This window comes from Thamnophis elegans, chromosome Z (assembly GCF_009769535.1).
Source record: "Thamnophis elegans isolate rThaEle1 chromosome Z, rThaEle1.pri, whole genome shotgun sequence".
NCBI lineage: Eukaryota > Metazoa > Chordata > Lepidosauria > Squamata > Colubridae > Thamnophis > Thamnophis elegans.
The window spans coordinates 29,874,519-29,887,327 of record NC_045558.1 but is presented as its reverse complement, the minus strand read 5'-3'; the positions used below and the strand labels follow the sequence as shown (position 1 = coordinate 29,887,327).

Sequence of the window (12,809 nt, the reverse complement as noted above, 5' to 3'; positions counted from 1 at the left end):
AGAAAGCTACAGTGGTTCCTGCTACCACACCAGAGAGACGGGATGTGTGACGCCCTCTTCAAGGTCCTGGTGCCATCCCAGGTATTTCTCTCCTGTTGGTGGATGTCCCCGGCACTGTCCAAGAGCTCTCTCTTCAGGGAACCAGACAGGTTGATTCTGACTACGGTCACGAGCCTGTTCAGCTGGGGGGCACACTTCAGTCTCAGATAGCTCAAGGAAGGTGGACGCCCATGAATCTACAAAAGAACATCAACTGGCTAGGACTCAGGGCGATTCACTTTGTGCTGCAACACTTCAAGGAGGCGGTGGCCAGTCAACATCTCCTGGTCCTGACGGACAACGTGGCAGCCAAAGCTCATGTGAAAAAACTAGGGGGCATGCACTCCTTGGCGCTTCACTATGAGGCAGTTCGGCTGGACAACTGGGTGGAGAGGAATCTCTTGTCGATTCGGGCAGAACACATCTCAGGCGTGGACAACCGACAAGTAGACTGGCTCAGCAGGGAGACAGTGGACCATGGGGAGTGGCAGTTGCATCCTAGCATCTTTGAGCAGATTTGCCAGAGATTCGGTGGGCCGACAGTGGATCTCTTTGCCACCCCATTGAACGCCCAGGTTCCAAGTTTCATCTGGCGGTTCCTGGCCCGAAGAGCGGTGAATGTCAACCCCCTTTGCTGCAGATGGCTGTCAGACCTCCTTTACCCCTTCCTCTCCTTCCAGGGTTCTGAGGAAGCTAGTGCTAGAGAGGGCAGAGGTGATCCTGATAGCGCCCCACTGGCCCCGGCGTCCCTGGTTTGTGGGCCTAGTGGGTCTGTCAATTCTGCCTCATTGGAGGATTCCCGGGGAGGAAGTAGCTCCGCGCCAGGGGAGACTGGATCATCCGGATCTGGGGTGGCTCTAATCAATTGCTTGGTGCTTGAGCGGGAACAGCTGAGGGAGGCACAGTTCTCAGCCAGGGTGATCAGGACTATTGAAGCTTCCAGAAGGAAGTCCACCACATGCATTTATGATAAGACATGGAGTTCCTTTGTAACCTGGTGCAGGTCAGCCCAGGTAGATCCAACCTCGGCATCAGCGCCGCAGGTACTGGAGTTTCTCCAGGATAGGTTGGAAAAAGGTCTGGCCCCCAGTACCCTCAGAAGGCAGGTCTTGGCCTTGGCCACAGTCATTGGGGAGGTAGGTTCTAGGACCTTATCCCAGCACCCGGTCATAAAGCGGTTCCTCAGAATGGCGGCTAATCTTCGACCCCCAATGATCCATCGGTTCCCACCTGGGACCTTCTCTCAGTGCTCCAAGCGCTTACAGAGGTGCCCTTCGAGCCTCTGCAGGAGGTAACCTTCCAGCTCCTCACACTCAAGGTGGCGTTCCTGGTAGCCATCACCTCAGCTAGGCAGGTGTCTGAGATCAATGCCTTATCTGCCAGGGCAGATTTGTGTACCTTTCACGACAACAGGGTGGTTCTCAGATTCGACCTGGCTTTCCTTCCCAAGGTCAACACCCCCTTCCATAGGTAGTGCTGGTGCTCCCGGACTTCTGTCTGGCACCTTCCAGAGAAAGGGAAAGGTCCTGGCACTGCCTGGACATGTGTAGGGCGCTGCATATATATACCTTAAACGCACAGCCACCTTCAGGAGGTTGGAGGCGCTTTTCTTCTCCTTCCAGCCTTCTACAAGGGAGGCTAAGGTATCACCTGCCTCCATCAGCAGATGGATTAGGCTAGCCATCACCAAGGCCTGTGAGGCAAGGGGGATCCCGGTTCCAGAAGGCATAACCGCGCACTCCACCAGGAGTGCGGCAACCTTTGCGGCCTGGGCTACCCAGGCACCTAATTGAGGACATCTGCAGGGCGGCCACTTGGGCCTCGCCCTCTCCCTTCATTAGGCATTACTGGCTGGATGTCTATGCCTCTGCGGAGGCATCATTTGGTAGGAGAGTTCTTCAGAGAGTGCTGGACACTTGGGGGGCTCAGGCCCAATAATTCCCTCCCATGAACATCTAGCTTTGGTATGTCCCACATGTGACTCTTCCCATGCCTCGCTTCTGAGACTGTCAGTTGGTCTTACCTGAACTGCATGTCTAGAAGCTGGCGTGGGAACAGTCACTACCTGCCCATTCAGTACGTGCCTGCGCATGGGGGCCTGAGGGAGATTAGTTGTGGGTCAGTCAGGCCTGGGGGAGGGAGTTGTTGTTTTGTGTTTTCCTGTTCCCTTCCTTCCCAGACTCTCCTTGGACTGGACCATCGGTTAATCTGGGGAGTCATGAGGAGGAGTATAGGGAGTGGCCTCAAAATTACCTCAGTCTTCAGGCAAATGGGCCGTGATAATACCCACATGTGACTGCTCCCACGCCAGCTTCTGGACATGCACTTCAGGTAAGACCAACTGATATTTAGTTTTAAAGACAGTGGATTTTACTCAACTTTAAAAATTAAAAGCCAAATCCTGTGACAGGAGAAACCAATAGGAAAAGATTCTCAGTATCAATGGGAACTCCTAAAGAAGGAAACATGAAAAGCAAAATTGAAAGAAATTTCAATGAGAAGAAAAAATATGAAAGGAAGCCAATGTAGCTATGCAAAAAACTTGCTAAAGACATGAAAACAAAGCAGAACACATACAGGAAATTGAAAGATTGCCAGATCACAAAGCAAAATACAGACAAGTAGCCCAGAATTGTAAATCCAATGTCAGAAAAATGAAAGTTAAGAATGAGCTGAGGTTGGCTAAGAATGCTAAGACCAATCAAAAGGTCTTTGTTAAATATAATTAAAATTAAAATAGTGACACAAACTGCCTAATAGAAAAGGCAAAATGCTAACAGCTAGCAAAAAAAAAACCCCGATTTAATTCCCATTTTGTTTCCAACTTTTCTAACAAAGAAACTCTGTGTATCCAACCAGGAAATTGCAAAGTGCAGGATTAAAGTTTGAAATTGATATAAATATGATCTGGAAATATTTTTTACACTGAGTTTAAATTTCCAGGAATAGATAAAATACATCCTAGGTCAGTGATGACTAACCTTTTCTGGACTGAGTGCCCAAAATGCCCCTCCGCATGTTCCCCCACATGCATGTGCATGCCCCCTCACGCATGTGCCCCCCTCATGAATGTGCAGCAGAGACCTGAAGACCAACTGGCTGGTGGGAAACATCGCATGCACAGCAGAGCTGAACTGGGGGGACAGGTCGAGTGCCCACAGAGAGGGTGCACACATGCCATAGGTTCGCATCACGGTCCTGGGTCCTGAAACAACTAGCTGATAGTCCAGTTAAATCCTTACGTTCTGTTCTTGAGAAATCTCCGAAAACAGTTGAAGCGCCAAATCTTAACAGGAGGCAAATATTGCTACCTCCAAATATGGGAATATGGGAAGGAGGAGATTCAACATTCCAGATTATAAAGGAAAAGGATATTTTGTTATAATATTTAAAAATAGCTTGTGGTAGCATTTGTCCAATTTGCTATTATTTAGGCTGGAATTTACAGGGTTTTTTGCTTGTTAACTAGCAAAGTTCACTGTCTTTGAATATGGGGACTTGCAGGAATAATTTACAATGGGACACTGAGTGGATGGGTGCACTGAACCTAAATATGTATTGGGGAACTTATATAAAACTTTCAGTGTCAACTCTACTCTAATGAAAATGATGCTGCAGGGGGCCAGACATTTAATTAATTTAAAATTTGGATTCTTTCCATTTATTTCTAGCCTGCATGCTATTAAGAATGAGATGCATGTTAGACAATCACTACAACAATCAGTGAAATTCAGACGCCCATTACTAAATGAAAGGGTAGGTATAATAGGTACCCATGTTCCGTATTTTTTTTTCTTTAAATCTAAAAGCACATGCTATTTTTGAAATTTAGAGTATAGAAGGGACCTGATTTCTGATTTATGTGGCTCTTCTGATATTAGCATGAAGCCTAGTTTGGGGATAAACACAAAATTCGACCTTTCATTTGAGGTGTTTTTTGTTTTGTGGATGCTTCTGTACATCATAACGGGATTCAACATCAGTAGTGGGATTCAAAAAAATTTACTACTGGTTATGTGGGCGTGGCTTGGTAGCCGTGGTGTGGTTTGGTGGGCGAGGCAGAGGAAGGATACTGTAAAATCTCCATTCCCTCCCCACTCCAGGGGAAGTTTACAGCAAAATCCCCATTCCCTCCCAATCAGCTGGGACTAGGGAGGCAGAGAATAGATGGAGGCAGGGTCAATCAGAGGTGGTATTTATTGGTTCTCCTAACTATTCAAAATTTCCTCTACCGGTTCTCCAGAACCAGTTAGAACCTGCTCAATACCACCTCTGGCTTACATGACCTGCATGGATGTAATGATATCTCTTGCGAGTTGTGATTCATTTGGTGAATTAGGAGCTCTAGATCACACAATGTCTTGTCCTTCTGATTTGGAGATTGAACATTAACTTTCATTTGTCTTATACTGGCAGTTGTTCTTAATATGAACACCAATGCCAACAAGGATTCCTTCATAAATCTACATTCCAAACTTTTCTATAACTTCATTTTTTTAGTAATGATTTTGAAAATGCTAGGATAGAGTATGAATTATGGCATGAGTTTTCAATGGCCACTAAATCATTTGAATTATGTTTTACTTTCCAGAGAGCTGTACCTATACACATCCAGAATCGAACTCAGAATCCTCCACATAAGCGCCGTTGGATCTCAAGTAGTTTGTATATGCCGTGTTCACCTCTGGTGTGTAATTTAATATATGACTAATAATTTTGTTGCTAATGCTGCTAACTTTCCTGTCAGTCAGTCAGGGCCTGGAAGATTACTAGCATGATTAGAAGAGATGGTAAAGTATTATAAATTCACAATCCAGGCCACCCTCAATTATGTGTAGCTTTTGTCAGAATTAAGAAAACAACCATGGCATTATGATGTAAGTTCTTTCCCTTTTGTACATGCATGTGGTATCACAGTACACATAGAAAATAGGCAGAGTCTGCCACGATGTCACAAAGATGTCCCTCATAGACTTCCGGGGGAGGAGCTGTCGCCATCAGGAGCTCAACGGAGCTCCCTTCAGAGTTCTGGTCTGTATATCTTATAAGATCTATAGATATCTCCCCTTTCTGGCAGAAAGGGGCAGGGAGAAGTTCAGTCGTTAGGATCTCTTTGTAATTCACAGCTTTTTTTCCCCGCTGTGAACGGAGAAGAGGTTCAACAATAGCTGAGCTTTTACTCCAGCCAGTTCTTCTCAGCTGCTTTTTTTTTTTGCAGCCCTAGGCAGGTTGCCCCCCCCCCCTCAGGACAAAGCTAAGCTATTTAAAATCAATTCGAGCGGGGACCATTCCTGAGAAATCCTTTTTATTACTATTCAAATACCAGCTTCAATTTTGTAAAAGGCTTCTTTGTCTAGCTGCGTTACAAGATGGCGATTTTATAGCTTCTGCATTTGATATGTGACGTACTCAATCAGCCCTACTCTCCTGAAGACTTCTCCTTATTAACTGTTAGAAGATTACAAATAGTATCCCATCTAAGGCTGAGGGGAGCAGAGACTTTGTTTGTTGGCTTGTTTGTTTGCTCGTTTTTTTTTATTTTTTTATAATGGCTCCCAAATTGAAGCAGTCCAAGCGCTTCCTTAATAACACATCTCAAGAAATTGCTATAAAGTCGCTGCCCTTGCCTCCTACGCCCTCTACTGGAGACTTGTTAACACAAAAATTTCTTTTTGAAACCCTTAAAAATTTCAGACAGGAAGTCAATCAACTTATATCGGATTTATATGATAAATTTGATGCCAAAATTGCTCAAACAAAGGAGGATATGATCGGAATTATGACAGTTATGACAGACTATATTGCTGGAATGGAGGATAAATTGGAACTTTTGGAAGAAACTAACTCTAATTTGACATCTAAAATTCAAACGTTACAACAGGAAATTGAAAATGCTCAAAAACAACTTGTCATGATAAATTATAATAAGACTGCGTTTGCAATAAGAGTTAGAGGATTGCGTGAAAAGGAACAGGAGAATTTGAAACAGACCTTTCTTGAGGCTCTCAGCCGTTCGGTGGGAAGTCCGGGACTTAACTTTGATTGGCAGATTCAAAAAATTTACCGCCAGAACTCGTGTGTAGCAAAACAGCGACAGCTTCCGAGGGACATAATTATATATTTCACCACAAGGGAATCCAGAAATGCGATAATACAGAAGCTCTACAATAAGAGGCTGAGAATTGATGGACAGGACTTGATTGTTTTTAAAGAAATACCATCTCAAATATTAAGAGCAAGGAGAGACTACACTTTCTTAACTGAAGAACTCAGAAATTCTCAGATTCAGTATAAATGGGAAGTACCATCTGGCATTACAGTCACATTTGAGAATCAAAAACATCGTCTTAATTCTGTTTGTGAAGCCCGAGATTTTTATTACAAGATCCTGAGGGCGGGATTTCCTGAATCATCCGGACTTGGAGAAAGACAAGGAGAAGGAGAAGACAAGCAGCGGGACACGTGGCTACAAGGCGGAGGGCGTTGCTTTCCTCTTCCGGAAGGGCAGAAGAGTAAAGAATAAAGATCCAGCGATGCCTTTAAAATACTTTTTAAATTTTTAGTTTGAATAAAACTTCATGATTCCTGTCTGGTATAAAATGGCAAAGCTGTATATCGATGATGAGATATTGAGACTGAAGGAAGCGGTGCTGATTTTGGACATATATTGTATGGAACCTATATAAGACTCGTTTGAACTCTAATTTAAATTGCGCATGAATTATCTTTCCGGGCGAGGAGAGCGGAGATCGTGATTTTCTTGAATTGTGGTTTGGGATGAATGGAGTTGGGAGGTGCGGGGTAGATGGAAGGGTAGTGAAAGTTCAATTAGATTACTTTGAGTCAAAATGTAAGCTGATTTTTGTATGAATTGCTATCTGAATGTAAGGTTAAGAAAGATTAGTTGGAGAGTCTCCAGGAAGGTGGAGTAAATATGAGAGGAGTAATGGATGAGGATAAAATATACATGTGGACACGGGTAAAGGCAGGATGGAAGGTATAAAATTTATATGTGGATGTGGGTAAGGGCAGGATGGGAGGTGTTGGAAATGAAAAATGAAAGAAGCACTTGAGTCTTTAAATGGCTTTACAGAAAGGTTTGGATATTTGGATAAAAAAGAGATAAATTAAAGGTTTGGATATATAGATAAAGTGATAAGGCCCTTAGTTGGAGAATTCCATTTGAGTAACTTGCTTGGTTCCAATATAGTTTGAAATCCTGCAAGTAATAAAATAACTGAAATTAGGAATGAGGTACATTGTTTAAGATTTAAAGATGATGGGAAGCTGAGTTAATGTAGTGGGTTTGTTGATTTTTCCTGTTTTTCCTTTTTTGTGTGTGTGTCTTGGGTTTTTTTTTGTTTTTTTTACTATTTCTCTTTTTTGTTTTTCCTTTATTTTTCATCTTTTAACTTTAAAGTTAGTTGGTTTTAATATACTCCAGTGCTTGATAAAGAATTATGCCGGGTATGGGACCTGGGAAGTCGTAAGGGGGTTAGGGAGGGGGGTCTACCGGGGGGGGGAGGGGGGAGGGTGGAAATACAGTTTCAATTTTCAGAACAATAAGAATGCACTTGTATACTGTTGCTCTCTTTTCTTTTTTTTCTTTTTCTCTTTTATTTTCTCTTTTTTATTTTTCTTAATTTTAGTGCAAAATATAAACTGAATAGATTAATGAATTGTAGAGATACACCAAAGTGAGGAGTAGAGGGAAAGAAGAGGGAGAAGCAAAGAGGGAGTGAGAGGGGAATGTAAGGAGGGTGAGATGGAGGGAAGGGGAGATGTCTGAGGGGGAAGGGAAGTAGAAGAGGGGAATGTTGGAGGGGAGAAATGAAAGTTGGAGGGGGAGAAGAAAGGGTGTATGGGGGATCGAAGTGTCATGTTGGTTTTCCATGGTGGAAGATTTATTGATTTTTTTTTATTATGCACAGTATATAAGTGATTGTATAAAATGAAATGAAAATGAAATAAAACAGTTTTAAAGAAGCCAAAAAAATAAAAATAAAACAATGAAAAAGAAAAAAAAAAAGAAAAAAAAAAGATGTCCCTCATAGCCCCCACTTCCCAGGAATGCTGCCACAATCCCTATTTGCCATATAGTTCTCAGTTAGAGATATAATCAATGCTGAACTGAGTTAAATACATTCAGAATAATCTTGCTATTTGGTTTTTAATATATATATAGATAGTCTTTAACTTACAGGCATTAATGGGGCAGAATGTCCATTGTTAAGTAGGGTTGTTGTTAAATGAGTTATATTCAATTTTACAACTGTTTTTGCTAAAGTTGTTACATGATTCACTGTAAACAAACCCAGCTTCCCCCATTGACCTTGCTTGTTGGATGCCGGGTGAGAAGGTCACAAATGCTGACTCATGACTCCATTTACAATTGTAAATTCAGGCCAAGCACCTAAATTTTGATCATATGACTATGGAGATGTCACAATGATTATGAGGACTAGTCATAAGTCAATTTTTTTAGTATCATAATTTTGAATAATTGCTAAACAAATGGTGGAAAATTACTCATATGAGAGGCTGAAAGTGAGAATAATTGGTCCAATGCATTCTGAAATTTGTGCTTTTTGTTTGTTTGTTTGGTTTTTTTTAGCAATTTATAGAGCTATTCATCTCACCGCAATGCTTCTGGGTGGTTTACAAGGATTGAAAGAATCATAACAGTGTTGTGCAAAATTCAGACAATAGCACAATACTAAGATGAAATGGCCATCTGCTCATTCAAAATCATTGGGTCCCAAACAGGGATACACTTCAAAATTTTAGCAAGGGTTCTCTGCCTGGTTGCTGGGTGGGCGGGGGGATGGTGGGCACTGCCTAGTCAGCCTCCTGCACCACAGTGGGGAGGTGTTCTTTCCCTCCTTGGGCTCTGGAAGCTTTCCTTGAGCCCCTGGGAAGGTAAAAACGGCCTCCCCAGGCTCCGGGGGCCCTATAGAGGCCAGAAAGGGGCCATTTCTGGCCTTCCAGTAGGCCCAGTTTTCTCCTTTTCTCGAGCCTCCATATGCACCCTGCACGTTCCTGCATCCAAAACAGGCCACGTGGGGACTTCTGGGAGGGGTGGGGTGGGCATAGCCAGCCAGGAGTGGGATTTGGGGGTTCTCCAAACTGCACAGAATCTTAGCTAAGGTTCTCCTGAACCTCTGCAAATCAACACCCCTGGCCAAATTTACAGCAGCCCACCCCTGGCCAAATTTACAAGAAGGAGGAACCCCCCATAAAATAGAAAAGCAAGCATTTTATATAGTAGTTTAGGGCTACAGGGTGGAAATGTTCTTTGAAATAAGTACTAAAAAGGAAAATAGGTAGCTTCTATTAAATCAGTGCTTTGTTAGATGTCATGCCCTTTTTGGCATCCATTTTATGAATTAGCAAACCTGTCTTCAGCCTCCATTTTGGGAAAGTATCTGAAACATGGACTCAAAATTCCATTTTTGCCCAAGAACTCTGAAAGTCTGATTAATCCTCCTTTGTGTTAGCATCACTTATTTTTGAATGACTGGATTCACCTATCGTCCTAAGGCACAGGTTGTTTAATTGTGGTCCATTAAACAAACTGCAATGGTAATAAATCATGCTTTGCAAATCTTAGTGGCTGGATTCACCCAACACACTAAACCAAAACCGAACAAGCCACATTATAGCCTTCTTCAAGATAAATTAACTCAGTCAGAATGTTTAAAATATATATTAAAGTTGCAATGTCAAGAATTAAATTTTATCTGTTCCACATATATATTTATTTTGCTCAAAATTTCTACAATTTATCAATTCTCAAATGTTATAATATGCATTAACATTACCATATCAATCAACCATATACATGCACTGATTCTCTAAAGTTTCTTGTAATTTAATTGTATAAGACTCTTTAATAACAAAATATTTAATTTCAGCCGGAGATAACTACTGAGATAGATGTTGAGTCAGATGATGAAGATGCTAACAGTCCAGCTACACCTGCAGTACCCAATGCTTTAACACCAGGCAAGTAATTTTTCTTTAACATATGGCAAGTGTTCTTCCTTTCATTTCATATGGCATCAATTATCTTGGTTACTTTTAAATCTTCAGATTTCTATTTATTTTCTTGCTGATTATAATGTAAACAGATTCCTCAATTTAAAAACATTGCCCATAATTCTGTTGTTTATTTTATTTACCAACAGAAGCAGTTAAACTTTATTTTTCAAGACACTTTTTCTTTTGCTGTTTATAGTACACAGAACTGGCTACAAGAGCCAGAAATACTCAGCCTTTGTATGGGGTGAGTGTATGTAAAATAAACAAACAGACATATTAGTTTATTTCAATAGATACTATCACAAGGGCTTCCATTAGTGAACCTTCTGCACTGATAGAGATACTGGCTAATCATGTATGTGAACTTCCAAAACTTTAATAAATCTAGTGTCTTTGTTAGTAGGATTGAGCAACAATTTAGATTCAAAATAGACATTCTCTAAGGCAGAACACCATCAATATATTCTTCCCTGCTCTAAGTATAAAATATTTAATCCAAGCAAAGCTATTTTGCTATTTGAAGAAAATCTTATGGATGAAATTTTTATACCTTGGTATTACTAGAAATACCACTGTCCCTACACCAGGTGATCTGATGCTTTTAACTAGAGCAGTATTTCTCAAATTTGGCAATTTGAAATGACTCTCAACTCTCAGAATTCCTCAGCCAGTATGTTGTTTTGGGAATTCTGGGATTTGAATGCCACACACCTTTATGTTGAGAAACACTGAACTAGAAAGAAATCAGATTACTCTGATAACTTCTAAATGCCAAGAATATGCTTTATCCAAAAGCATGTGTTGTGTGAATGTAGCTATCGTGACTTACAAATCATTGCTACAATTTAAAGTGATGTGAATTCATCCCATTGTGATTTATTGAATAAATAATGGTTTTAAAATAATGGTTTAACCCAACAGCTGAAAACTATCATTTTGACCAATGTGATTAGTCCTAGACAACTATGTAAACTGTAGTAGCAACTCAGGGAAGATCAATTGCCACATCATCATTTTCTGCTTTGCTTTGGAGAATTTTATTGTCTCTTCTCAATCAGTGATAAAATAGATAATGGACAACATCCAAGCTTTCCACCCTGTGAAAAGAAAATTCCATGTTTACTTTTCCGGACTGAAGAAGATTTTTCTCACAGTCTGGTAGCCAGGCAGTATTTGCTCTTTGTTATCTGTAGAAACAGTCTTAATGAGTAAGAAAGACACGGACCTCTAAGAGAAAACTGCCAAGGAATACCAACTCTTTGCATAGTTTGTCAAAAGGAGAAAGCTTAAATAAAACTATCTGATACACAGAAGCAGCTCAGGTTATTTGGATAGATTGCATTGTTTGTTTCTTCTTCTTTTTCAGCTGAAACAAGTCAAAAAGAAGATCAGATTTAAACGCTAGGGGAAGTCAGGATTTTTTGTAACATAAATTTAAACTCTGTATCTCATTTATTAATGAAAACTCTTTGAAACACAACGTTTGGATCTGTTGTTGTGTAATATTATGTACTATTATGTAATCATCTGTTCAAGTCAGTGGAGAATTTCATCAGAATAAAAATTTCAAAATTGTGGTATGGGAAAAATTTCCCTATGATACTGTCATAATTAAATACTTTTAAGATTTGGGGTTAGCTGTGAAAAGTTCATTAACTTTTCCCATTTCCCATTACAACCAAGGGAACGAGTTGGCTTGATTAATGAACTATAATAAGTATGAATTACCAATTAATATTGTTTAGAGTAATCTTCTGAAGGTTCAGCAAACCTTCAGATGGTTGAATTTAAGACCCATAATCCCCTGCTAAATTATCCAGAAGAGAAGAATGCTTTATCTTACCAGGCTAGAAATGGGGAGATTGTGAGTTCCAGATGTACCTTTAGCATTGAAAAATTGGCTGGCTGACTTTGAATCAGTCACTCTCTCTCAATTCAACTCACTCATAGGATTGCTATTGTGGAGAAAATAGGAGGAGGAAGATGTATTGGTTATGATCACTTCCTTGATTTATTTTGTAGAAATAAGGTGGGATACAAATAAATACCGTGTTTTTGGAGTATAAGACACACTTTTTCCCCCTAAAAGAGGGTAAAAATTTGGGTGAGTCTTGTACATTGAATGTAGCCAAAAACGTGAGACATGGAAGAGGTGATGGTCTGTGGTAATCCCTGCAGTCTGGAACAGCTGATTGGGGGTATTCTGGGAGGCTGATCCACCCACCAATTAGCTGCTTATGCTGAATCAGACTGCACTAATGTGCTGAAGCTGACCTGACTGTTTGCTATTTTCTGCAAGGACGTGTCAGAGTTTGCAGCAGCAATCACATTCAGAAAGCACACACAAGTAACTGATTCAGCAGGATTAAATAACTTCTCTTTATATATAATATAACACATTAAGTAAATATACTATACCAAAAGCAGGTTTTCCAACATGGTAGTTCAGCAGAGGAGAGAAGTTTCACTTTCAGTTTTAGTTTCAGATATCAGCAAAGCATGCAGCTTTAGTACAGAACAAGCCACACCCAGGCTTCTTGGTGTCTCCTTCCTTGTTGTTCACACAGCAAATACTGTTTGTTTCCAAACAGCTCTCAACTCTCTCACACATTGACAGGACGCTAGCCAGATGAATACCATGGAAGCTGGTAGGCAGACACAGATTTTTTTTCTTATTTTCCTCCCCAAAACTAAGAAGCATCTTATACTCTGAAAAATATGGTAATCAT

General features: G+C 40.8%; 1 protein-coding gene across 4 annotated transcripts in view; it reads left to right on the top strand.

Annotated features, from left to right (window-relative positions):
- Positions 1-11,656, top strand: part of CZH10orf67 (chromosome Z C10orf67 homolog) — a 78,840-nt gene extending 67,184 nt beyond the window's left edge. For all 4 annotated transcript variants that reach the window (XM_032235011.1, XM_032235010.1, XM_032235012.1 and 1 more), the window contains 4 exons: positions 3,711-3,795; positions 4,631-4,726; positions 9,954-10,044; positions 11,447-11,656. In XM_032235011.1, coding sequence (XP_032090902.1) covers positions 3,711-3,795; positions 4,631-4,726; positions 9,954-10,044; positions 11,447-11,478 — 304 coding nt within the window. In that variant the 3' untranslated portion in view covers positions 11,479-11,656. The remainder of the gene's footprint in view (positions 1-3,710; positions 3,796-4,630; positions 4,727-9,953; positions 10,045-11,446) is intronic.
- Positions 11,657-12,809: the final 1,153 nt, after the last annotated feature.